The 27589-nt window shown below is 41.4% G+C and overlaps 1 protein-coding gene across 3 annotated transcripts; it reads right to left on the bottom strand.

Moving 5' to 3' along the window:
• Nucleotides 1-21: 21 nt before the first annotated feature.
• ccdc88aa (coiled-coil domain containing 88Aa) lies at nt 22-27507 on the bottom strand. 3 transcript variants are annotated; one of them, XM_034094970.2, is made up of 29 exons: nt 27093-27507; nt 26923-27014; nt 24308-24410; nt 21505-21574; nt 20384-20442; nt 20221-20304; nt 19552-19692; nt 19227-19402; nt 17577-17658; nt 16791-16949; nt 16539-16685; nt 16287-16431; nt 14344-14973; nt 13327-13532; nt 13042-13236; nt 12206-12336; nt 11971-12112; nt 11687-11860; nt 10671-10832; nt 9898-10175; nt 8568-8711; nt 7802-7988; nt 6943-7088; nt 6568-6660; nt 5145-5356; nt 4551-4628; nt 2692-2949; nt 2468-2524; nt 22-1649 (listed from the first exon to the last, which is right to left on the bottom strand). In XM_034094970.2, exons 1-29 carry the CDS (start codon nt 27153-27155, stop codon nt 601-603), a joined length of 5463 nt encoding a protein of 1820 aa, XP_033950861.1. In that variant the 5' UTR covers nt 27156-27507; the 3' UTR covers nt 22-600. The 3 variants fall into 3 exon arrangements, with proteins under 3 accessions (XP_033950861.1, XP_033950918.1, XP_033950996.1); XM_034095027.2 differs by lacking the exon at nt 2692-2949; XM_034095105.2 differs by lacking the exons at nt 2692-2949; nt 4551-4628.
• Between the last annotated feature and the right edge of the window lie 82 nt (nt 27508-27589).

Raw genomic sequence — 27589 nt, 5'->3', positions numbered from 1 at the left:
ATGTTTACGTAGAGGGTTTGTTTATTTAAGGGAAAATAGCATTCAGGTATACATCCTATTTTACAAGATTTACAGTTTTTCACACGTGAATGTCACATTTCCCCAAGGCTCACATTAAAGTCTAACAGCACAGAAATCATATACTAACTTAACAGTTCAAGTATCAGGACATAAATAGAAACGACAGAAATTAACAAAATATTTTGGCAAACACAAATATACATAACAGGATTGTCAGTGTGGAAAAATAAAAATAAAAAACAGGCTCGAGTCCGAACAACAACCTAATTAATAACGGGGAAAATAGGGAAATCTATCCATACGTCATTCGCTTATATCAAACATAATTTGTGCAAAGAGACCGATCGCCGATCGGATAAAGATAATGCTGTGAATATCTTGAACTAATGTACTAGGTGAATTATATGAACTAGGTGTATTATATGAGCCAAAGCTGTGTGGGAGAAAAATCACAACACCTTTTTTTTACACCTTACATAGCTGTATAATCAGATGGAATACAATGGAAACAGATAATTGTGTGCTTCGGTTGACGAGATTAAAAGTGGCCTTCCTACACAATATTTAATCGTGTGACAGCTACTTCCGTGCAACGGTGAGCGTCTTGTCCTTCTCCAGCCCAGCGTCACGTGTTACATTTAGTCTCTGCTCGTTCTGCAGCGTTTTCGTTGTCTCAGGTGGACAGTTTTGCCCCAGATCTGGATTCAGACCGAGGAATGTCTGGTTGTTGTCCAGGGCATCCAGACTGCTCATGGTTGGAACCACAGAATCGCTGAATATTGTGTTAGAGAAGACAGAGTTGAAAGTGAACGAGGAGCCCAGAAGTGACTCCTGCACGGGGGGTTTCGGGTCATCTGTGGGAACAACAGCGGTTGGGTCTCTGGGAGGTTTGACTGGAGGAATGGGATCACTGTTTTTTGTCTCTAGTTCGAGTTGACCTGGTTCTTCCTCCTGATGGCTCTCCTCTGAAACCTGTACGGACAGCGGTTCAGCCTTCGCCCTGCAGTCGCTGTTTACACTGGAGCGTCGAGACGACCCCTCTGCTGTGGAAATGACGCTGCTGGCTCGCGGGAGACATGTGGGCGTCCCCCTCAGTCTGCCCTCTTTCCCCAGAGGGGTGGAGAAGCAGTTGAGGCAGCCGGACATTGAGGATGACTTGCCCTGAACATACAGCACTGTGATAGGTGAACAAGCCAAGGCTCGAGTACTTTCAACTTGGCTGGAGCTCGATTTTGAATTCACCCCATTGCATCCTGGGTTCACTTTGACTGTGCCCACTGTATCTGAAGAGCGACGCGTCACTTTCACCCTCGACCCCCTCCGGATGCTCTTTGTACCCCGTGTGAGCCAGAAGTCCTGAGAGAGCCCGTGGCTTTTTTGTTTTGGTGTCGACTGCGTTTCCGAATTGTGATGGGCGATGGGCATGGTGGAGGCTTTCCCTTTGTGCTGCTGCCTCAGTGTGTGCTGGGGGGTGGAGGTATCGCTGGGGGGCTGGAAGGAGGAGGAGGAGCGGCGTGACGGGGGCTGCTGGATGGGGCTGCTGCCGTTAGACCATGGCTCATTCTCCATGCTCATGCTGAACTCACCGCTGCTCTCACTTTGGGCTCGACTCTGGACGCCAATTAGCCCTGGAAAGAGATTATAATTAAGGGGAAACACTACAGGTGTACAATATTTAAGTAAAACTTTCCCAGGTGATGACATACATTGAGACAGTTGTTTCTTGTGTTACACGTTTTCTTTAATGTTATGTTTGTTTATGCAGACGAGTCATTATTTTTAAGGTTCCTACAGGTCCTTGAAATCCTTAAAAATGTAAACATTTGAGGCAAATAACTAATCGAAGAGTTTGAAAGACCTTGAGAGATCTTGAAAATGTATGACAGATTTCATTCCAAGTTCTGGAGTAGAAATATAAGTTATTTTACTCAGCTTAGTCTTATAACTAAAAAAAATATATAGATTTGCTGTTTTTGTCATACAAATGTAAAAGTCACAGAATTATATGTCAAAGAAAAGTCATAGTAGGCTTACAGTATGCCATTTAATGTCATAAAACATTCTTTGAAAAAGTCTAGAAGTTTAGTATATCTTCACATTTTCATAAAAACTTAATATTGTGTTGTTTGAGGAACTTCTTTTCAAAAGTACATTATTTGTTATCAAAGCAAAATAGACAAAACTCTCAACATTTAGCTACAATAAATACACACATTCATTTCTATCAGGAAATCATGTCAGCTGAATCAACACAATATCCTTAATGACCAACAGGGGGCAGCAGAGTCCAGTCTTTCTCTGACAGTTGTTGGCCTCTGTGGTCAGCATAGAGATTAATACGAAACAAGGTCATGATTGCAATTTGATGGATTTGCTCTAATTCCAGCGCTGGTAATACATCTGAATGTTTGCTGAATCCTCTAGACGAGAATCCGCAGGGCTTTACCGTGATTCTGCAGCTCGTCGTTGTCACATGGCACAGCGCTATCATTTGAATCCTTGTCTGTGGGGCATAACATGAGAAATCCCTGAATGAATATGATGACTTTTCAACATGAAAAAAAGAAAAAGAAAAGAGGGCCGCCTTAGCTCCACTCACCTACACTTTATTATAGCATCTAACTAATGAAGATGACATTAAAATAAAAAGCTCATGAATGCCTCATCTACCTGTCACCCAGAGCTCAGAAACATCTGGAACAGAGTCGGTGGTGTCAGAGGTTGTGATGGTGACGTGGCTGCATGGTGGAGCGGTGGGAGGATTAAGGTGGAGGATGGACATGGATATGGATGTGGATGGGGATGAGGACAATGTGGTCTCCCTGTCCTCGTCCACATCGGCCTGGGACCCCTCCAGCCGCTCTGCGCTCTCCGCCCAGCGCTCCCCCCGCAGCGGGGCCGAGGCGGGGGACACCAAGCTGCTTAGGGCTGCATTGTTGGAGCAAGGAGTGGAGGAAGTGGGAGGTGGATGAGGGGAGGAGGGTAAACATGGAGTTTAAGAGGTAGTTCTATGGTGTTGTGAATGGACACGGGGATGGTTCGCTCTCTCAATTGTCACACAAATCATGGTTTTACATCACTAATCCCTACAGTACAGCTGCTAGCTCACACAGCACCAGTTTCCTCCTGCAATGCAGCATTTCTTTGACCTCTGATGAAAATAGCCCAGATTGTCTTCAAAATAGCAACACGCTGCAAAGGCTTGAATATGTTATATTCAATTATATTCAGTGAGTGTGCGGAAATGAGGTTGGGATGGAACAGTTGCTAACACATGACAGGTGATTGTCCACCTTTTTGTAAACAGTGATGATTCCTATTCAACATATGGTTATATAGGTGTTCTGGCACCTAGAACAAAAAGGTACCACTTTACAATAAGACTACCCTTATAAAGGGTTTACGAATAGTTTGTAATTAATTTATTAATTAGGTTGTGAACACTTTATAAATCCTTAATAATAATAACAAGACATGAGATAAACAGGGCAACTGTGACCGGCTGCTTGCCAACATAGTGAGCCCACATGTATCTGTAGCCTACCGCTAAGCCTTATTAGAAATGGTAGTAACATTAATTACTCATTAATAAATGGGAATGTGTTTTACACTTTACAATAAGGCTCCCTTTTGGCAGTTATAAATGTTAGTAACTCGTAAATAAATGGTCATAAAGAGATGCCAAGAAACATCAAGATGGAAGGGGGGAGAATCAACTCAGTGAACAACAGATACCAAGGATGTTGGCTGATGAAGAAGACGAAGTAAGCTAGGTAGCCAATATAAGGCTTAGTCATCTTGCAAATAGTGAGCCTGTGTTGATGTATGACAACTATGTTAGAACTGGTTTATAAATGGTTCTTAATGATTAATAAAGTGTTTACAACCTAATTAATAACCTAATTATAAATCCTTTATGAATCCTTTATAAGGGTAGTCTTAGTGTAAAGTGGTACCAACAAAAATACTCAAGCATAGAAGCACTTGATGGCGTTTAAGGGTCATTGTAGGTTAAATAACAATAATTGCAGAACTAGGAAAGGGGGGTAACATTTCCAGTTAAAAAAGTAAAATTTCAGAGTTTAAACTGAAAAGAAATTAAGGAAATTAGGAAAAAAGATAAAACACAAAAATTCACAAAATAAAAAACCTTGAATATTCTCTGAGATTATAGTAAATAATAAAGGGGGAAATATTATGAGAAAAATCAACAAAATGTACGATAAAACAGGTTTAATATTCTCTGAGAATATAAAGTTAGAAATTATTGTGAAAATAAATCTAAAATGTACCGATATTAAAGTCTCAAATTTCCCAAAGTTTCATTTTTTTCTTCTTTAATTTAAAGGTTTTTTATTGTAAATGTACAATTTGAGTTTGATTTTGAATATTACCCCCCTCTGCTGGCTCTGTAGTTATTTTTAAACCTACAACGGCCCTTAAACGCTGTCATACTTAGTATTATCCAGTTAGCAGTGAAACAATAGGCTCCAGTCAAGATGAGGGTCCGGGACCACAGTCTTTCTTACACATGGAACGACGGAAGAGGGACTTGACTTTGTCTCTGTCCTTCAGTCTGTTCCTCATGCGGGGAAACATTTTGGTGGCTATGATGTAACAGCAAAGGGAGGTAGACAAAGGGATTGATGCAAGCAGAGAGAGGGATGTAAGGGAGGAGAGAAGTAGGAAGGGAAGGAAAGGACAAAAGGGAAGGAAGGCAGGAATGAAGAAATACATTAGGAAACAAGAAACACATATGGAAGAAATATTGAGGAAAGTAAACACACATCATGCATCAGGACTAAATGACTGCTTGGAGACATGCTCATTTACATTCAAACACAAAGCAGTATCTGCATTATTTAAGTATTTATTACAGTTTTACTTTAAAATCCATTCATTTGAGTTGCTGTGTGTCCTTGAATATAGCTGAGGGGGAGGGAGACTTCGGGGAGATGTCTGGACGTAACATGAACACACTACTGAAGGACCTTTGTGCCCTGCCTGACCTCACTTCCTGGTCTATGGCTGAAGCAGTGAGGGGGGGGGGGGACTTTGGTACTTTGATGACACCGCTTCCACCAAGTCAATGGGAGATGTGAGATCCATAAGGTCGTACTCACTGCTGTGACGTTGGGGTGAGATGACGTCACCTGCCGAGGTACAGGCCGAGCCTCCGGAGCCGTCTGAGCTGATGAAGGAGCCGTTGTCATGGGAGACGAGGTGCGTCTCCATTCCCCCCAAGTCTGTGGGGGTGGGCGGGCAGTCGGGTCCTTGCTCACGGTTGTTGGATTTAATCAACTTCTTCAGTTTCAGGGTGATCCAGTTTCCACGTCTGCGAAAGGGTAGATTTAAACATAAAGAAGAAATCAATATATCAACAATCAGATGTGAGTTTGGCTAGCAAAGGGATAGTTTGGATGGTTAGAAGTAGGGTTCTTCATAACATATGAAATATCCTTTTAAAATGCATTGTTTGAAGTAAACAATGGATACTTAAAGCTGCTCTTATCAATGTACCTGTTGTACAACTCTGCAAATCCTCTTAGCTTTATGGAGCATTTTATTATCTTGCAGCTTCTTGTTTTGGTTTTAAAGCCCAGAACTTTAGTTTTTTGGTTCACCCTGGCTGCTTTCGTGGTGGCATTAGAGGCTCCGGTTATTTTCAGTAAAGAAAACAAAGTTAACTTAAAGGGGACCAATCATGCAAAATGTACTTCTGTACGTCTTTTATATATGAATGTGTCCCTGGTGTGTCAGGGAACTCACCAAGTGTCAGAAAACACAACCCTCTCTCTTTTTCTCCACACCCAAATCTGTAAAAACGGGGCTGCAACGGATCTGATACAGACTGATACAGATTTGAAAATTCTCTGACGTCAGAAACGAGGAGCTCCGCCTATATGGGCAACTCTCCACCTATCAGGAGGAGACAGCCACGGCCATTGCCGTTCGAAAGCGCTTGAGACGCTGTAGTACATATGCCAGGCCTGTAGGTGGCGGTGTAGTCTGCCACAAAAGCAGCGAAGAAGACTTCTCACAGATTCAGCCCTTGCAAAAACAGGGCTAAAAAAGAGCAAATAGAGCGAAATGAGGCATGGCTAAAATGCATGACCTGTTTGGTATTTTGAAAAAAAAAAATCGCAGACATGTTTTATATAGGTATGGCCCTACAATATATTATTCAAATATAGCATGATAGGTCCACTTTAATGGATTAATTAGCAGCTTAAGATTGATTTTCTTCAGGAAGTTAGTTGGGAACAAAAACAGAACAATGCAGGTTTGAAAGACAATGAACACATAGACATGTTCTGCCATACAGAGATGCAGAAGACTATGGAGCTCCCTGATCCATCATCTATTGTCTCATCAACAAAAATGTGTATTAGTACTACGAATGTGTGTTGAGCTGAAAAGAAACTCTTAGTATTAAGTGAAGTACTACATAGTGATCAAAAAGTATACAGTGATGTGATTACTGAAATCTGACATGTCACAACCATGTCTCCATAGTCATGAAAAAAAGAAATCACAGTCTCTTACCTGCGAGGAGGCGACGGCTCATAAAACTTGTACTGGTCCATTATCTTTTCCTCTAGCTTCTCCTTCTGCCTCCTCAAATCATGAAGCTTGTCACTGAACAGAGACAGAAGAGAAAGACATTAATAAGATCATCAATTATAATTGTCAGCCTGATGCTAATTGTATTTTAAGTGTCTTCAAGTACCGAACACCAAGGCGTAATGCGTTAGCTGATTAGCTAATTAGTGGTACATGGTGTAAATCAACACAGAAGACCCTATTTGCTGCTACGTTATCTTAGGATCGTTATCTTAGGATCGTTATCTTAGGATCGTTATCTTAGGATCGTTATCTCATCATCGTTATCTTATCATGTTGTTGGCCCTATTTGCTTACATATACTGTCGCTCTTCAACGTGAAACAGATCCTTGCTCTCCATGGTCTGCTCCAGCAGGGTCCGGTTCTGCAGCATCAGGGTCTCGATCTGGCAGAGCAGGTGGCGATTCTCTTCCTCCATGTTGCCCTTCAACTGCCCCATCAGCTACAAATCACATAGAGAAGCAGCCGCATGTGTGTAAGCAGGTATGTAACACACACACTATCCATCCACGTTACCCTACATATAAGTGTTTAGAAGTATAGAGGTCGGCCATGAGAGTTTTTCAACATGTGACCAGTGCCCGTAGGTGTGTCTGTATGTGAAAACTATATACACAGTAGACATGTACCTATGTTTGACTTTGATGTTTAATTTCTATCTTTTGTGGAACTGCAGGACGTTGAACAGAACACATTTCTATCAAGTCATGTCGTATTGTCAATGATTAACCCTTGTGTGCCCAAACACTATCCTTAGTAGGGAAAAACCCACAACATCTGTTCTGATTGGTCTAAAGTCTTGTACTTTGGACCAATTTGAGGGAAAAACGTATTTTTATCAATATTGTTTTGAACACTCTATATGTGTGCATATATTCATAGATACAAAATACCTAATCATACTCTAAACACCAATCTTCCTATCATACTATATTCAATGTTTTGGCACATTACTTTTTTCTTCTTCTGGCCTTTCATAAGAAGTAAAGACAGCAGTCTGATTTGCCCAAAAACTGAAATGTAGTATAATAATACATATATTAAAGTATAATAAACACTAATGGGTTGAACACAAACATATTGCACTATTAGAGTCAGCTCATTTAGCCTCTTAAGAGTGATCTTTTCCAGAGGGAGCTGAGGTACAGTCAGTACCTCACACTGGTTGGTGAGTTTCGTGGAGGAGATGTCCAGCTGCTGGAACTCCTTCTTGAGTTTGGAGAAGTCGGCCTCCAGCCAGGTGTGCTCCAGCTTGGCCTCGTTCAGCTGGCTCTTCAGCTGCTTGTGGTCCACCGTCAGTGACTCGTTGTCGTTGAGAAGCTGACGGTACGTCTGGTTCAGCCTTAAAGAAAATACAAATAAATTCATGTTTGTCTTTTTGTACAGCGGTGGACCTTTTACTTAAGTACAAGTTGCAATACTACATGGTTACAATACTATTAAACGATTCAAGGTTCTGAATTCAAAATCAAGTCTAAGTACGAAGTAATTGCATGAAAAAATACTGAACGTTACAATATTAAAAAGCACTCATTATGTAGAACGGCCCTTTTCAGAATCATACATATGTTTTATAACTCAATTAAAATAATAATAATCACTAACAAATGATGTTTAAATCAATGTGCAGTGTCGCTTAACCTTCAATCACACATCATAACATATTATTTTGTAAACATTTCTTATGATAATCAATAGTAAAGTAATGTATTCAATGTCTTAGTGAAATATATATTAATATTTGCCTCCGAAATGTAGTGGAGTAAAAGTATAAAGAAAGATTACAGTACATAGACATACTGAAATAAAGTACCTCTAAATTCTATGTAAGTGCACAACTTGAGCAAGTATTCTTAGTCTAGTCTTGCCACTATGCCCTGGTAAAGTGTGTGGGTGCTCATCAGTGTGTTCACCCCCTCACCAGTCCTTCTCGTCCCGCAGCCTGCTGCACTCTGCAGCCGTGCTCCTGTGCTGTTCTTTCTCCAGGGACATCCTCATCTGTTCTTCCTTCAGAGCTTTCTCCAGGTCTTCCAGCTTGGTGCGCTGCTGCAGCAGGCAATTGTACCTGAACACACCACCATCACAAACAGATGTTAAACACGTATTATTATTGGCGAAAAGCATTTAGATAGAGATAGATAGATAGATAGATAGAGAGATATATAGATAGAGAGAGAGATATATAGATAGATATATAGATAGATAGATAGAGAGAGATATAGATAGATATATAGAGAGATAGATAGATAGATAGATAGAGAGAGAGATATATAGATAGATAGATATATAGAGAGAGAGATAGATAGATAGATAGATAGAGAGAGATATAGATAGATATATAGAGAGATAGATAGATAGATAGATAGAGAGAGAGATATATAGATAGATAGATATATAGAGAGATAGATAGATAGATAGATAGATAGAGAGAGAGATATATAGATAGATATATAGAGAGATAGATAGATAGATAGATAGAGAGAGATATATAGATAGATATATAGAGAGATAGATAGATAGAGAGAGAGATATATAGATAGATAGAGAGAGAGATATATAGATAGATATATAGAGAGATATATAGATAGATAGAGAGAGAGATAGATAGAGAGATAGATAGATAGAGAGATAGATAGATAGAGAGATATATATATATATATAGAGATAGAGAGATAGATAGAGAGATAGAGAGATAGATAGAGAGATATATAGATATAGAGAGATATATAGATATATAGATAGAGAGATAGATAGATAGATAGATAGATAGAGAGAGAGAGAGAGAGAGAGAGAGAGAGAGAGAGAGAGAGAGAGAGAGAGAGAGAGAGAGAGAGAGAGAGAGAGAGAGAGAGAGAGAGAGATACTTTATTGATCCCAATTTGGGAAATTCTTTCGTCGCAGAAGTGTGTTCAGACTTTATAATACAATACTTACTTAAACAAGTGGAAAAGAGAATTAACAATTAAAAATAAAATGAAAAATATTGTATCAAATATAAACAATATAAACCAAGCAATATAAAATATTTTGGATAATTAAAATACAAAAGTCCAAAATACTACAGGATCCAAAATATTACAGGTCTTTTATACGAAAGTAGAAACTCAAACTATGGAGCAGTGAGTTCTCTGCCAGCCAGAGGTGAGGTGCTGAAAAGTGTTATTACAGAAGGCAGGAATGTTTTCCTGCACCCGTCTGTGTGACAGCGGAGCTGGAGCAGTCTGTGATATATGACCATTAAATAATCATACCTGTCCTCTGTGGTGCGATGCTCCAGCTCCAGAGTGCGATGGGCGTTTTTCAAACAGCCGTGCTTTCCCATCAGGGCCTCGCACTCCATGGCTTGGCGCTCGTGCAGAGCCGCCAGCCGCTCGTGATCTCGCAGCAGCTGCTCGTGAACACCGCGCAGATCTTCACGTTCCCGCACGGCGCCGTCCCGCTCGCCTACTGTCCCCAACTGCTTCTGTTGGAGCTGAGCATTCTGGGCCATGAGGGAGGCGCTCTGCGAGTTCAGAGTGGACTTCTCCACCTGGAGAAGGAAGGGATTAGAGGTTAATGTGTCTTTTTAATTTATACAGGTCAAAATATATGTTTGATTGCTTTTGATCGTCCACTATCATCATTTAAATAGTAAAATAACAGAGAGAAAGAGAAGTGAATTGGTCCCACATACATGCACACAGCACACACAGTGACATTTGACCTCTGCATTTAACCCATCACACAGTACTAGTGCAGTGGGCAGCTATTGCACAGCTCCCGGGGAGTGGGGGGGTTGTCTGGTGCCTTGCTCAAGGGTACCATGACAGGGCCCAGGAGGTGAACTGCGACCTCTCCCAGTAGCAGTCCACACTCCATATTTAGGTCTGTTCGGGGACTTGAACCGGCAACCCTATGGCTCCCAGTCCAAGCCCCTACTGACTGAGCCACTGATACTTTTGCAGTGGTTTCTTCACTTTTAACTAATTATATTTGTGTTTACAGGGCTTAAGTGCACCACAGAGAGAAGAGTGTGTGTGGTCACCTGCAGGTTAGCGTTGTGTGTCTGCAGGGCCGTGTTGTTCTCCTGCAGCGAGGCGGCCTGCCTCTGCAGGGCGAGGATCTGAGCCTGCTGACAGTCACACTGACTCTCCAGCTGCCTCAGCTGCGCCTGCACAGCCTGACGCTCGGCCTCTAGTGTTGCATTCTGCAGGGGAGAAGATGGGTTACTGTCAAATGTAAAAGCACACTTAGCCTCATGCAGGAAGCGATATACAAAGAGAGTTCCCTTTTATTTTTGTTTGTGTCCACTTTTCCCCCTATCTTCTTAGTACCCATTGGTTTCTAGGATATCACCATGTGCTATTATTTTTTGTATACATTTTCAGTATTCAAGGGCACTTTAGGAAGATGGAATTCTTTTTTCTTTTTCCTATTGCTTTTGTTTTTTTACATTCCACAAAGCCAAACAAGTTTAACATTAGAAAACAAAAAGGGATGCATTTCATATAATACATTTAGATCAATATTGCATGTAAGAGTGTTTAAGCTAACAAAATAAAATGTGTACATTCATCCCCGATGAGAGTAAAAAACTGTTGATGATATTGCATTAGTTCCGCTTCTGAATGGCTTACATACTGTCATGTTCTTAGATGTTTCCTGTAACGCCGGCACTGACTCTTTAGAAAATCACATGTTTATTTTGTTTAATTGTCTTAAACAATAGCTTAATTTCACAACTGCAATTGCTGGGCATGTGCCTGAGTATCTGCACCGGCCCTTAGTTTTGAGTGGGTATCACCTATGCTAATGATTAACAATTAGCACGAGCGTTCCAGTTTATGTTCAAGTGGGATTCATCATCAAACACTCCTGGGTTCGAGCAGATTTGAACTCTCCTAACAGAAAATTGAGAGCAAATAAAAAAAGCATCAAAGAGAATGAAGCACATGGTTTGTTCTATTTTTGACATAATACACACCAAAAGCGTGTCTACAAACCATTTGTATGTAATGGTCACGATTAGGTATTTTATTTTGATAAAGGCCAACAACTTACATTCCTTTCCACTTCAATGAGACGGTCTTTGAGCTTCAGCAGTTCTTTCGTAGCCTCCTGGCTCTCACGCAGCCATTCGCTCATTGCCTTTCCAGTCTCAGAGGTAGGGGAGGAAGTTGAGGCTGTCCACTCCTCCTCCTGCCTCTGCTGAAACGCCTCATAGCTCTGCTTCACCTGTGGGGTCAAAAGTCACGTCAAATCAGTACAATGTCTTTTGTATACTCTTCTCTTTTGAATGTGACACTTATAGGCCTCAAACGGTGACATTCTGTGGCAGGACGTACAGTCTTGAGCTCTTGCCGCAGCTGCTGGTTCAGGTTGGAGGATTCCTGCAGACGAGCCTCCAAAGCTGCCATCTTGTCTTCTTTAATCTGAAGAGATCTTTTCAGAGACGCCTCCAATTCTGACTCCAGCATCTTGAACCTGCTGCATAAAGGACAGAAGTTTTTTTTTTAACCAAATGTCGCATAATAACACTCATAATATTCATTTCAAAGGGTACAGGATGGGACCTCCCACCTGCTGTTTGGAGCCTCTCGCTGAGCCTGCTGTGCGCTCTCCTGGTTCAGGACTTGCATTTCCAAATCATGGGCCAGCCTCTCCAGGTCATTGTTTCTCTGCTGGGTGTTCAGCTTCTCACTCACCAGCTCCTAGAGAGGGACAGTATATGTGGATTACATATTTTAAGGGACATTTGTTGACAGGGGCGCTATAAGGGGGTGAAAAGTTAGGACGATTCTAAGGGCCCGTGACTGACAGGGGCCCCAAACAATTTTAGAACTTTAAGAAAAAAAAATGTAAGTAACCAATGTGATTATCTTTTCACGGGGCCCAAAATCCCTGGCAGCGCCCCTGTTTGTTGATAATAACATATTTTATGAAACTCACTTAAGTCTATTATGTTTTCTTTGGAAACTTGCAAATGTATGACTTTTTTATTCGCAAAGATAGAACATTGTTTTTCGATAATTTGTGAGCTTTTTTTCTGTAAATGTACGACTTTTATCTTGAATTATATCCAAGTAAAAAGAATATTAAAGTTTTATCTTCATGAATTTACAACTTAAATGTGGAAAATTCAATACGTTTTTGGGAATATTATCCCCTCCCACATTTCAGTAAATTCACCTAAAAAACCCTATTACATCTCTTAGTAATTCCCAGGCCAAGTAACATTTTTTTAAAGGAGCTGTTTTAAAAAATTGCACACAAAAAAATAGTGACTTTAAGATAAGAGAATATTCCTCCTTCTCCTGTTGAAAAACAGTGCTTTATCGGTGAAATGTCCTGGGAGGTCCGGTTAGATTATCTATTCAGTCAGCGTAAACTGGACAGCACAGACTTCCCCCCCTCACCTCTCTGAGGGTGGCCAGGGTCCTCTGGTCGATAGCAGCTTGCTTGCTCAGTTCTCTGTTGTCTCTCTCCAGGCCTTTCACCCTCTCAGCAGTCTCCCTTAACTCCTCCACCTCTTTTGCAACAAAACGCATCTCCCTTTCCAGGCTGGCCATACAGACGTTGCTGCTGTCTAAGTTGGCTTCCAGGATTTCAGCCTTAGACAGAGGAAGGTAGAACAGTGGCAAGTTATTTAAGGGCTAAGCAGGTTTTTCAAACAATGTCCTTAGAAAAACAAGCCTACCTACCTGCTGGCGGAGACGTCGGTTATCCTTCTCCAGCTGCCTCTTCTCCCTCTCCAGGACTGTGGTCTCTTGCTCCAGGCTTTGCTTCTCTGCTTCCAGTTGCTCCAGGCGTCGTGCAGAGATCCGAAGTTCCTCTAAGGTGGCCTGCAGACTGTGGTTCTCCGCCTCCAGCTCCTGAACCTCTGCCTCCAGGCGCTGAACTTTACGGTCTAAAGAGATGTAGGGGGGCGGAAGAATTACACTTTATAGCATCTGAGGTTTCCTTCACCCAACTCTTCTATTTTCTCTCACATGCCTCCACGGTGAACATAGAATCAAAAACATTTACAAAAGTCTTGATGAAGTAGTACAATTCAAGTCCCATTTAGCCATTCATATACTTCAATAACACATGCCTTTTCACTTAAACCTTAAAATATTATAGAAGTTGTTATCATCTAGAACGTTTTCGAAAGTGTGAGAATGTTTAAGCTGACGTGGTCTATAAAGGGGCCCTATTATGCACATGTTCAGCTTCACATCTGTATTTAGTGCCTCTACTGTGACATGTTTACATGCTTTAACGTTCAATAAGCTTTTATTCTTCTCATACTGCCTGTGCTGCAGCACATCTTTTCACCCTCTGTCTGAAACCAGAGCCCAGTCTACTCTGATTGGTTAGCTGGCCGGATGTCCCGTCCCTTAGCAAGTCACGTACAATGTTTTGAAATGCTAGCCAATAGTAGCACGTGTTACATAGTGATGTCATGTCATGGAAGTAAAAAAAAGGAGTTCAAGCAGGGGGGGACGTGTGTGGGAGAGAACGTTGGGATTTTAACCTCGCAGACCATTTACATGCAAAAAGGAGTAACCTTTTTTTTTCATTTTGCTCTTGTTAACGCAGATCTCATTTACTTCAATTCGATTTTTCTTAGCTTTTAGATTTATAGTTGACTTTGGTGGCTCTCAAGAAAAAAGTCTTCTTCAGGAATATATAAGGGTAGGCTTTCCTTTAATGTGGCTTTGCTCCACACAACCTACCGGTGTTATCGAGGGAAGTCTGTAGATGCAGGTTCACTGTGTCCAGGGCCCTGCACTTGGCCTCCAGCCGCTGTGTGTGCTTGCTGGCGTAGGAGGAGCGTGTTGGCAGACCTGTGAGGATGCTGTCGTGGCAGGGACTGCTGCTCTTTGAGCCAGGGGAGCGGTCACGTGATCCAACAAAACAATGGAGCCTGTTGTGATGGTTTTCTAAGTCCTCCATCAGTTCTTTGAAATGATCTCCATCGTCTCCATCCTCTAGCTGTCCTTTCTCCTGAACATGGAGGTCTGGATTATCTGTGAGGACGATCTGACTCTGGACCTCCTCCAGGTCTTCAGTGACGAGTTGCTGATGGCGGTTTGAACCTCCATTCAGCGTCTGCCGTGTCACTGTGCTGAATGGGATTACATTAGTGCGGTTTTGGGTATTTGAGCAGGTGGTCTGCAGCTCCCTGGGTTCATCTGTTGAGGAGGTGCAGTTGTTGGTGCTACAAACCAGCTGGCGGCCATGTTTGTTAATCGAGGCAGCTCTGAGTTCCTCGATGATCCTTAAGAGACTTTGGTTCTCCTTCTCCAGCTTCAGCATGCGACTGCACGTCCTCTCACTCACTTCCTCGCTCAGAGTCTGCTGGCCTTTACACAAACACATGGTGGCAATTAACTGAAGGACAAGAGGACTCGCTGTAGACATTAAAAAGTGCCTTTAGGCTTTTTTTAGACAGAGTTAGACACACTCGTGGATAACTTTATTATGTCTGCAGTTTCAATGTTTGTTGAGTCTTGTTTTGCTCAATTAGCCAGTACCAGAATGTTTAAAGTGTTTAAAGGGACACCAACAATCTTAAATACTTATTTTTCCATATACATGTAGAGCTACATATACTGTACATTTATAATATTGTTTGGTGGGAGTTTCCGAGAGCTGGAGATAACGTCGACAAAGATGTCTGCCTTCTCTCCAATATAATGGAAGTAGATTCTGTTGCTCAATGCACCAACAATCATGGAGGAACTCTTTTCTTTCTTGACCTGCCAACACTAATAACACAAAGATTGAAGTGTGCCTCTACTCATACAAGAGGCTGTTGACATTGCAAGAGTTAAACATTAATGGCCGATATCTCCAACACTTGGAAACTCAAACTAAGACCATGTTTGGTCAAACATCTCCTGAATGTGCCGCTCTAGGACACATGTGTCAAACTCAAGGCCCGGGGGCCAAATCAGGCCCTTGGTGGATTTAATTTCGGCCCGCAGGATAATTTTTAATTACTATTAGATCTGGCCCGCCGGTATTTTGCACGCACACCTTCACTCAATCCTGAGGGTCTCCTCAGCTCAGAGCCTGACCCCAAACATTGATGAACTTGCACCCAAGATGAGAAGCCAAGTATCTGGCTCGAACTAGCATCAGAGAGCAGCACACTTTGGTTTTCTCTTTGAGGGAAATTGTTTTTTTTAAGCTGTTGTTGGCCTGTGGAAAAATGTAATCATAAGAAATGACTCTGGAAAAGCTGCAGATAGAGCCATAAGAAATGAATGCAACTGATTATTTAATGTTTAATGTTGTTTTTATAGGCAATAATTTAAACTTTGTTAGTTCCAGGTTTAATATGTGCAATAAGTTAATTTCAATAAATTCTGCAATAAACATTGAACCAGTCCGGCCCTCGACTAGTACCCATTTTTTTATTTTGGCCCACTGTGTATTTGAGTTTGACACCCCTGCTCTAGGAGGTCATGTTTCAACAGACATTCAAACTGACTGCAGAAAAATGGAATGCTGAAACATAAAATACATTTTAATCCAGAGAAAAAACATCTCTAAAGCAGAAAAAAAGTGCTGACCGTGTTATAGTAACTATTTCCCTACTTACCCCACCATTCCGATCATCCCAGCCATTCATTATCCCATTACTTGATCTTACTGTACAGCCATCTCTTACCCTGGGAGCTCTCAGTGGTCTTTGAGAGCTGCTCTAACTCCCAGCCCAGGTGCTGCGACTCCTCCATGCTCCTCCTTTGAGCCAAACACAGAGCCAGGTTCTCCTCCTGCAGCTCCTCGATGCGCCTTCGATCTGCCTCCCGCTCCTGGAGTGGAGACACGAAGTATCAGCAGAGGACAACAGATTCTTCACAGCTGCAGGAAAGGAACTGAGGGATCTAATGTTGACTTTCCCTTTATTGAGCAGTCTGACCTGTTCCATGTCGTGGACCGTGGCCTTCAGCAGCAGACCGTGCTTCTCCAGCTGGTGGATTTGATCGGAGCGTGCCCTCCAGCCTTCCAACTGATCCTCCAACACCTCTTTGGTCTCCTGTAGCACCCTGTTGTCCTCCTTTAGCTCCTGAAATGCAAAAAAACAACAGATTCATCAATACGTGATTGTTGCATTCAGTGATTCCTAATTTCAGGTCTTAAAATGCACTAGTAAATCATAGACTGCATCTACCTCCACTTTGGCCTTGTAGAACTCTATCTTGTGAAGCTGCTCCCTGTAGCGTCCCACTTCACTCTCCAGCTTGTCTGCCTTCATGGCTCTCTCTCTCAGGGCATCCAGCTCGTCTCGGTAGGTGCGGGCTGCGCGGGCGTCTACAAGCAGCTGGGAGTTCTGGTCAAAGTTGAGACAGAGGTTTATAGCAGAAACTGGAGTTTTGCATCATTCTTGAAAATGTATCTCAGCGGTTTCATGTCAGTGTCAGTTTGTTAGATTATATGTATTTCAAAGTCCCATATTGTATAGAATGAGATTTAGATTTGTAAGCATGTGCAGGTGTTATATAAATACTGTGAAAGTATCAATACCTTCAATCCATGAATAAATGCGCCCAGATTAATTTGGAAGCGGTGCCTTTAAATGAGGTGTCAGGTATTATTTTTTAAAGTCACAACTATACTATATACTGTATAATTAGAATGTGCCACACAGTGCAGATACAGTGATGACAGCGCAGCTTTTAAAGAGTGACAGGCGCTAAACTGACATTTCAGACGGAGGGCAAATACAGATACAGTTAGTTCAGACAGGGGACATTATATGTCTAACATGTACAAGGGTTAAAAAGGGAATACATTTTGCAATTTCCTGATCAGACAAATCCATAGGAGCTTTGTTTGTGTCTGTGTGTCTAAGAGTGGTGTGCATTAATCTGTGTAATCTGCAGCGCGGTCAGGAGGTTACTGTGTGTCATCATCAGAAGGAGCTCTAATTTCCTTCGTTTCTTTTCAGTCTTCAAACCTCCAGCTGGATCCTCTTCAGCTCGGTCTCCATGTTCTCCAGCTCGTGTCTGCAGTCCAGCATCTGCTCACTCTTCTCCTCTCTGGTGGGGTCGGATGAGCGGTGAGGAAAGACAAACAATGGCTGGTTAGTGGGTGTGGTCTACCTCCTACTTTTTCAGTGCATATATTCAAATGGCTCATTTGATCAAACACAAAAGGACAAATTCAAATGCTTGGTAATTCTACACCTTAAGTTGCAAACGTTGTTACAAACTTGCATTGCACAATACTAGATTTGATTTCAACTGGGACTGCACAATTAATCTGAATTTTATTGAAATCGCAATATAGAATAGTGTAATATCCAAAGTAAATATTTGGTAAAGGCCAAATATGTGAACAAATGATTCTGAATAGTATCTAGCTTCTGCAGAGAAGTCCCAGACAACAAAAAGTTTACAACCAACTATATGAAAAAGTCTTGTTTATTACAGATCCCCTTAGAAAAATCACAAAATGATTATTTTAATATATTTTTCATTTATAATGTGAATGACATTTTATAAATGATAATTTCCTCTATTATCCCCAATCATATCGCCACTGTCGCAATAATTGCAATTAGGTTTTAGCATTAACTTAAATCTCCTCGAACTACATTTCATTTTATTTCCCACAAGTTGAAAACAGATACATGTTGGAAGAGCTGAAGCAGGCTCTGATGAACACACAGCATGCACATGAAAGAGCTGTTAACGGCCAGGGCTATACTGTACGTGATGCTTTAAGTGACATTGTGTTTGCTCAGTAAGTGTGTCTGAGCGTCTAAACAAGAGAGCACAATACAGCCTGCAACATGGGACCGAGAGCAGTGATGGAACTGAGGTCTTGATCGGATCAGGGTTAGTGTGTGTGTGTGTGTGTGTGTGTGTGTGTGTGTGTGTGTGTGTGTGTGTGTGTGTGTGTGTGTGTGTGTGTGTGTGTGTGTGTGTGTGTGTGTGTGTGTGTGTGTGTCGGCTGAATTGCAGATCCAATGTGGGTCAGTGGTGGTGAGCAACCATGGAACCTGCCAAGCTGGCCGTAATGTGGGCCAAACTCCCAGGGGCATCGCTTATCCTGTAGTATCTCTCTGGTTCTCATTCACTCTCTATTGGCAGTTCCACAGAGGACAGGCTACACTCTATAGAGTCTATACCATCATCCATCCTGTGGTAAAACTCAGACTGTACCCAGAAACAATCACTTACTGTAGGATTTGAAAACTTCTACCAGCAAATATTTATGATTTCATCCAATACGCCTTGTATCTAGATCAACAGCTTTCCTATTCATTGGCATGTTTGCTGTTAAATGGCTTTTTTATTTTTTATTCTCCTGGTAGTGTTAACTATATGTTAAACTGTTATAAGGGCAATTTTAGCCAAAATTAAGACTTTATTTTCAGAGAAGTATAATCTCAAATCTGTAAATTCCCCACTTTGATCTCACTTTTTTTGTTTTGGTATGGTCTTTTTATTCTTTTAATTTTTTTAATTTGTTATCTCTTGGAAGATTACCCCTGCTCAGTAATTTTACTTTTAATCCAACTCCTATAATACACTTTTTGGTTATTTCTTGTTTAACCTTATTGTTTATTTTTTGTAAATAATAACAATTGTTTTTTACTCACAGTTCTTGTCTAAGTCGTCTGATCTTGGCCTTGGAGTCGGCCAGCTCCACTGCCAGGTGTTGCTGAGTCCCCGCATGCTGCTGCATGCTGGGAGAGTAGCTCCCTGAATGTGGGCTGGAGGGGCTATTGAGCAAGCTAAAGACTCCTTCCTTTTCCTGCATCAGCTCTGCTATAGTCTGCGAAAAGGACAGGTTACAGATTAGCTTTAACATAATGACTCAATACCACATTTTTTACGTACAAAAGCTCACCATCAAGCACACTTTGCAACACCTTTATACCCAAATACAACATCTAAGCAATCATGAATGACTATGAAATCTACCTCGAGATGGTTGTCCCTCTGGTCCAGCACATGTCGCAGGTGAGCGGCCATGTTTCTTGCTACGACCTCCAGCTCATCCGGATGCACCTCGCCGGACTCCAGCCACTGCAGATCCACCACGTTCTCCTGACTGAGGGTCAACTGGTCAACATGGAAAGGGACAGTCAGGGTCGCAGGGACAACAGCTAATATAATATAAAAACAATACAAAATGATCCTCAATATGCAGCTCCACAATAACTTAGACTTTTAATTCCCTCCTTTCCGAAAAAATCCTTACCACTTCTACCTAACATTTATTTTACTCCAATAACATCACTGCTGGCCAGGAAAACCAACCGTGTCCATCATATTTATTTGCGGGGTTGGGAATCACTTTAAAAATTCTAAGTAATTTACTCTATACAAATTATATATATATATAAAATCCCAAAATGCTGTCGCTGCAACTGCGTAAAAATGTAATCAGATAATTGTTGAATAAAAATGTAAACTGGGCTGTGTATACAGTCGTATTAGATTTTTTGTAATCCCACTAAATAATCCCAGTTACACGTAATCTGTTATTACCCAAGCCTGTTTATTTGACAAGCACAACAATACACACATAGATTTCCTCTGTGACACAGCTGGGGCTTTTCAAAGCTCATGTCATACAAAGTCAGATACCTCCTGAATATGTGCAGCTATGGCAGCTCTCGTCTCAAAGTCAAGCGTCTGGATCCTCTCGATGTACTCCTCTTTTTTCTCACACTGAAAATCAAAGCGTGAACAGATTTAGATCTCCACAGCTCTATTTCTTAATAGAACTGATCTCACAGTCAGAATTTACCTGGACAGCACATCCCAAGAGCAGCAGCAGAAGCTTCTTCATTTCCTCCAGACTTTGTTCTGTTGGGGATAAAAAGGTCATTATCTGATAAAGAAGGTATCGGGTTAAAGTACTGAGGGCTGCTGGAATGGATTTACGTTGACAGAGCGCTGGTGAATTTGGGTCACTACTCCCCAAAGCCCTGCCATCACTATGCAGAGGGGGTATCAGACTGATGGAGTGCCATTGAGTTAAAACTCTATTAGAACTTGGATCAGAGATCTATCAGTCAGTCTGTGAGGAAATACTGTCAACGTTTTCACTGCGGAAGTCTTTTTGATGTGACCTCATTTTCATTGTTCACTAATTGAAAATAGTATTATCGTTTTTCTTATCGCAATTAACAATAACATTACTGCTACGAGTTCATTTGGTTTGATTAGCAGGGCTGTTTTAGGCCCCGCAATATTTTTTTTACATTTTTTAACACTATGAAATACAACATTTTCCATTAATATAATTTTAAATAACATTTCCCCACTGCCACAAACAAACAAGCAAATAAACAAATATCTAAATCAAATAAAAAGTAAGATATATATTTGTTTAAGTATTAAAAAACAATGCTCTTCCTGTTTTCAATTAATGTGCAAATTACACACAATGTTGTCTATAATTTGCAATAGGTGCAAAGTAAAAAGAGATTGTATTGTCCACGGAATTAGATTAGATTGAACATCTTTTAAATATAAATCCTTTACATTAATATGCTAGTTCCGCTCTAATATGTAAATTATCCTTTCAATTGATTTGTGCTTTGTCTGCAAATATCTTTTCATTACTACAATAAATGTTGTGGCGTAAGCAAGCTGAGGTCTTTGTCATTTTGACTATATTGTTTTTCTAAATATAAGGGAACATATTGTCACTATGTATGAGGACACATTGCTTGTTTGATAAACTCAGATGTTCTTATGCAACTTGTTCAGCCGTGACACTAAATCTATAAAACACAAGTCTTCATCTTAATGAAATCGATGGAGAGCATATTGAGTATGAGCAAACAGACTAATCAGGCTTCCAACCACATACTGACTCAGCAGCTCCACTAGAGAGAAGCGAGGAGGAATAAAAGAGCATACCACAGTAAGGAGTCCTGCCAAGCAGCAACACGTTTGGCAGAGGAATCATGATTAACTGTCTCAGATTTTCCTGCAAAGAAACAGGCAGAGAGGGAGATGGGAAGAGACAACAGGAAGATGAGGCACATTTTAGACCGAACAAAGGACACGACACTGAAGATTGCAGTAGAGCCAAATATCTTGAATGGACAGGAGCGTATGTATGTACAGCACATAGCAGCTGCCTGGACACATGTATTGAAACACAGCCAAGAAATAGAGGAGCGCTTTGAATGGGACGATGACGGAGCCAGTTTCTCTAAGTACTGCCTAGAATCAGCCGTTAAATCAGCACTTGTGTTTTTGTGTACAGCATGTGTGCTGGTGGTGAGTGTGTGCACTGAAACAGTGATTGCTAATAACGTCTGACGAGGAACTGTGACCATGTAAAGTTCAGGACATGACATCCATACCCATGAAAGCCTGCAGACTGGAATCAATTAGCCTTTGACGGAATACAGTCCCACTGCCAACATTTCCCAGTGACTGCCACTTTGACCCTTTAAGGAAAGTTCATCTGACTGGCCATGCATCTCCCATCAACCCCTCCTTTCAGATAGTCATTATGCAGTATGGAGCCGTGAGAAAGTCTCAAGTCTCAGTCTCTTTAGGTAAGAGGAAACTCTGAACGAGAAACTTGTTTTGTAAAAAGGGTTTGGCACAGGCTAAGAAAGAACCCATAAACATTGGACCAGACCCGGGTCACAAGGCCGTCAGACAATATATTTTTCATTTTCGTTAACATTGCATGGTAAGGCATTTGGAGAGTGCCTTTCTAGTTACCAATGTAGAGCATACCAGTTGAATCTTCATTAAAGGGCCCATGTCATGCTTTTCCGGTTATCACCCGTCCCCTTGTGTGTATGAAGGTTTTTCTGCATGTAAACGGTCTGCAGAGTCACAACCCTCTAAGTACACCCTGTAGCGAGTAAAACTCTAACACAGAAAAGACCTGTCTGTGCTGCCCCAGAACGCCTCGTTGGAGATTTCTCTTTTTCCATTTTTTTCATCCTGGTCTAAGTGACGTAACGACGACCAAATGGACCAATCCGTGGAGCTCCTCACACACACACACACACACTGACTCAGCCTTCTCTTTTCTCTGGCTGTGAGTGTGTGGCGAACTGTGTGGCGAACAGCCTGACTGTGAGTGTATGTGTGTGTGTGTGTGTGCTCAGGCTGAGTTCCGCGGTGTCTCGCTGTCTCGCAGACCCCACGCAGCAGCCAGGAAACGACACCAGTAATCCAGCTCATACTGTCCACTCCTCAAGCCTCAAAGGGCGGGGCAGCGAGTCCCGAAACGTCCCGCCAACACGGCACCCAGACCCCACGCAGCATTCTCATCTGTTTGTCATTGCTGGTGTCATTTTCTGGTTGCTATCAAACGCCATTGTAACACATAATCACTGATGTTCCGCTGTAACGGTGGTGATCTCATCAGAACAGAGTCGGCGAGCTGACCAATCAGAGTACACTGGGCTCACAGGGAGGGGGGGCAGGAGCTCCAACAAGCCGTGTAGGACAGAGAGTGAATACACATGCTATACAGAGATGCTGTATGAGAAACAAATGTGATTTTGGAACATTGAACAATGTAAATCTATTCTAGTAGACCTCAACAATGGAATTATGATCAGTAGAAATGGCCAAGACATGGGACCTTTAAACCGTTGTTTGTCCTTTAGGTAACTTTAAAAATGTCGCATTTTAGAACCAATTGAATGGGTTTTGAAGTGTATCTTGTGGCTCTTTGGTAAGCTAGCAACATTACTCTAGGATGGCTAGACCTAACAATTGTTTCAGCACTTTTCACCAAACTGAAATATCTCAACATCATGCCCATTAACCAACACCATGTTAGCATTGTCCTTGTACACTTGTTAGCATGCTGCCATTAGCATGTAGCTCAAAGTACAATTGTACTAAGAAATTGAGCAGCTAGCTTAGATGTACAGACTTTTAAGTCTAATTTGTTTTAATGTGACTGCCCTAAAAACACAGAAATAACCAAAATGTAACCAGTATGGATGTAGTTTTTCTGTGACAGTGCGTTAAAAAAATGCAAGAGCTGCCCTATTTATACCTTGACTGCAGTGCACTTGAATAAGATCTGTTTTAATGAGCAAAGGCATGAATAAAAAGCATAAAGTCATTCTAATGTTTTCTTCCTGTTAGGTCCATGGTTTTAGAGCTGAGACCAATGTTACCAAGAATCAAGGATTCGATATGATGATCAGAGATCCTTTTAATTTGCTGTAACAAAAGAATATAACCCCATCAATCCTTTGCGGAGCTAATCTGTAGAACTTGATTGTCTCGTCCTGAGTGAAATTACTTTTCTTCTTATTTCAGCAGATCTTAGCAGAAGACAGCTTAGCTCGAGTTGTACTTAATTTCTCCGACACAGACATCAAATCCAAGACTCAACATCAGGGATGTCTGCCCATGAATCTTATGACTTTATATGTCACTCTAAAGCTCTGTCCAGCATGTGCAGATTACACTGATGTGTACTTGGCTGGTATTTAGGGAAGGCATCTTAAGAAGAACTAGTTGATCTGCTTGGACACAAATGCTACTGACCAACTATCTGGACTGGACATGTTTCAGCCAGATTTTGCGTGATGGATCATTCAAAATTGAGGCAGAATGTAAGTGTTCTTATATCATAATCCCATGTAGAGAGAGATGGAAAGTTTAGCAGCTTGGAGAATTTATATAACATATTTCACATGGCTGAGACAAAAGGGGAGGGAACACTCACCACATAGTACGTCTTGATTTGCTGGACGAGGGAGTTCAGGTTCTGGACCCTCTGACTTGGATCCCTGCTCACTTTGTTTGCACCCTGAACAGCCGAGGGATTTCTGAAGACAACACAAAGGCATTTCACTTCACATGTCTGCTGCTCACAAACAAATGTCTGTCAGTGGAGTGGAAAGAGAGAAGCCCCAGAACAACGATCGCCATGAAAACATGTATGAGGTCTCTATTCATTCCTATCTTTAGCCGGTGTGTCGTCATCCTTTCAGCCAACAAACCACACTGTTCTCGAGCCAAGCGGGGTGGCAATAGACTTTCCAAAGGAAACACTTTGACTGGATTTTTGGGCTGTTGGCCCGGGCCTAATGAATTCTTGGGTGGCACTGTCATATATTAGAGGGCAGCAGAGAGCAGGAAAGATTACTTATATATAAATGTATTCAAGGCCTTGGGTACAGATTGGCCTGTCACAATAACAACTTTTGTTGGACGATATATCTTCATGGAAATAATAGCGATTAATGATATTGTCGGCCTTTTTAAAACCAATTTATAATGATAATTCAATAGCACAATATTGTACATCTTTTTTAAGACAATTCACTTTTAAGAATATTCAAACATTAGAAATACAATAATCTTTAAATATCCTAAGTGAATAACACTAAATAAAATTACTCTTCCGCTCAGAAATGTGCATTCAAGTCTTACAATGTTAAACCCTGCTGTTTATTCTGGTGGATTGGTGACGCTCTTATGTAAACAAACACAAACCCAACAAGCAATATTGAGCTCCGCAGAAATGACCGAGGTCACGTTCATGTATATTAACATAAATCAATAAAGTAATTATTGTGATGTGCCAGTTTGAAAGACGTCATGTATGGAAGAGAGACAGAGAGCTGCCAGAATGTCACATTTTTGTGTCTGTTTGTCTCCATCACCGTTTATGTCCCTCCCCCATCCCTCCCTCATTCCCTCCCATCAGTGTCCCAGTGCTACTAAACACCAGCAACAAGGCCATAATCCCAGAGGGTCTCCCAATCCGTGAGATTATCCCGCCTCCATCCCCTCCCCTCCACAACCCTTCCCTCTGCATTGTTCTGCATTTAAGGCTGGTTATTGTGACCCTGGGGGATAGATGGGATGAATGGATACTGTAGATCTGGGGGGGGGGGGGGCTAGACAGCATTATCCACAAGTGCATGGGTCATCAGTTTTTGTTTTTTTACCAGTTCTCTTCTATTGTATCTCTTCTATTTTAGTTCTACAATAAAAGAGATATTTCGTCCTAACGTGAACATTAAAGTGTTGCCCCCTGTCAGCTCACAGCTCACAGAGCTGGAGCAATGAATCCACCAATTAGTCGATCTTCAATTATTTTAATAATTGATGATTCGTTAAAGTTATTTTTCATGCACAAATGGCCAAAAATGCTGTTTTATCCCCTCACATCCGACTTCATATTGTTGTGTAGTATTAAAGTGAATATTTTAGGGTTTTGGACTGACAAAAAAGGACATTATAGGATTTGGAGTCCCTGGGAAAGACATTTAAACTATTTTTCTGACTTTTTATTCCCCAAACAATAAATCCATACATCTAGAAAGTAAACGTCAATAGTGGAAAAGTGGATTGCTAGCAACATATATGTCAACATTTTCGAACATGATTGCTGATATCCATACATGCACATTTGTATGAATGAATGAATGAATGTATGAAATGCAATGCTTCAAAATGTTCACATTCGCTTGACAAAAGAAGAAAGCTTCTTAAACTTGTTTACATGTAAAACAGGCCTCTTTAATAATATTTTTGATGTAACATATCAGCCTCTCATATCATAGGAAATGTTCGTCTTTGGCCAATGCCTGTTCTGTTGTTTTTATGTTACATGTGTAACTAATGTCCTGCAGGTCACCCTTGTAAAAGAGATCTTTTGATCTCAAGGGGCTTTCACCTGGTTAAATAAAGGCTACAAACAAACAAATGCCAATATTGTATTTTAAATCTTTTATCTCGAATATTGTGACATGCGGATATCGTTGTGTATCCCAATTGTAAACTGCCAGAGGACCATCAGTTAGTGTTTTTTATGGGTGAGGGTAAGTCCCTCAGAACATAAGGCACCCAAATCATAATCTCTTAAGTAGCGTCTTGACAGTATCTATGATGTCCCTCATGTCTTGGGAGTCATGTCTTTGTAGTCTTGTCCCTCAGTGTCTGTAACTTTAATGCTAATTGTAACATTTTTAGAGAAACCCAAACCTGTAAAGTAATAAGGGAAGTTGCATTTAAAGACTACTGCAGACTACAAAGATCCCCTTCATTGCTGCAAGGTGACAAAGCCAGTTCTGTTAGTGCCTGGGTAAGACTGATAGCAGACGCTTAATACTGTACCATTATCTGCTATGGGAGAAGATACCCAATTATTTAACACAATACTGAATTAGTATGGTTTCTAGTGAATGATGTACTTAATCACCATCAGCACATGCTTTATCAAGTATATGACAGCCAAAAGCTTCAAAACAAACCTGGAACACCTCTTACAACTGAGATTAAAAATGTGACAAATACATTTTAAGCTGTAAGAACAAAGCTGTGACTTACATTTGTGTCATTATGTCATTAAGAAAGACTCCATCCAGTAACTCACAGAAGTCCAAGTGCATGCCCCCATCATGTGGTACAAATGTCCTCACCTAAATAAAAAGGGAATATTAAACAACATGACAGGATTACATCACAGGCAGGAAATCATATTATTCTGCATTTCTTACCCAAGTGACAAGAGGGCTCAGCATGAATTGGTCCAGGCAGGACAGAAACACTCCACTCTCCATCGTTACCAAGGTTGTGTGGGTGATAAAGCTCCAGAGAATATCCCAGTTATGTCAATCAGAAAAAAAGGACTGGTAGCAACTACATTTTCTGCAGAAGTGAGGCATCCTTGCAAGAGTGCACCCTCCAAATCGTCCCATCCATTTTGCTCAAACTAGTTGAGAATGTCCTCTCGGCACTGCGGTTTAGTTGCGGTTGTCACGCACTGACTCCTCTCGGTACGGTGCTATCATCCACATCCGGGACATTGTGCCGTTTAAAACGTCCTTAAATCGGTGTTCAAGCCCAGTCTTGTCCGCATTTTGTCCCGCAACAGCACCCTGACATCCTCCCGGCTCCTCTGCTGCTGCAAAGGCATCTGTCCTCAATCCCCCGCCACCCCCCCCAACCCCGCCTCCTCCACCCAGTTTCCCTGCTCGTCAAGAGTTAACCCTGA

The sequence above is a fragment of the Pseudochaenichthys georgianus genome, chromosome 1 (assembly GCF_902827115.2).
Source record: "Pseudochaenichthys georgianus chromosome 1, fPseGeo1.2, whole genome shotgun sequence".
NCBI classification, from domain to species: domain Eukaryota; kingdom Metazoa; phylum Chordata; class Actinopteri; order Perciformes; family Channichthyidae; genus Pseudochaenichthys; species Pseudochaenichthys georgianus.
The sequence above is the reverse complement of the archived record's forward strand: the minus strand, read 5'-3'. Positions and strand labels throughout refer to the sequence as shown.

Excerpts from the sequence above, each read along its gene's own strand:
- ccdc88aa (XM_034094970.2), bottom strand. The coding sequence starts at position 27,155 with ATGGAGAGTGGAGTGTTTCTGTCCTGCCTGGACCAATTCATGCTGAGC. Across the intron at positions 11,861-11,970 it reads TGCGGCAAGAGCTCAAGACT|GTGAAGCAGAGCTATGAGGC; the intron begins GTACGTCCTGCC and ends TTGACCCCACAG. Across the intron at positions 2,525-2,691 it reads TTCTGAGCTCTGGGTGACAG|ACAAGGATTCAAATGATAGC; the intron begins GTAGATGAGGCA and ends TATGCCCCACAG.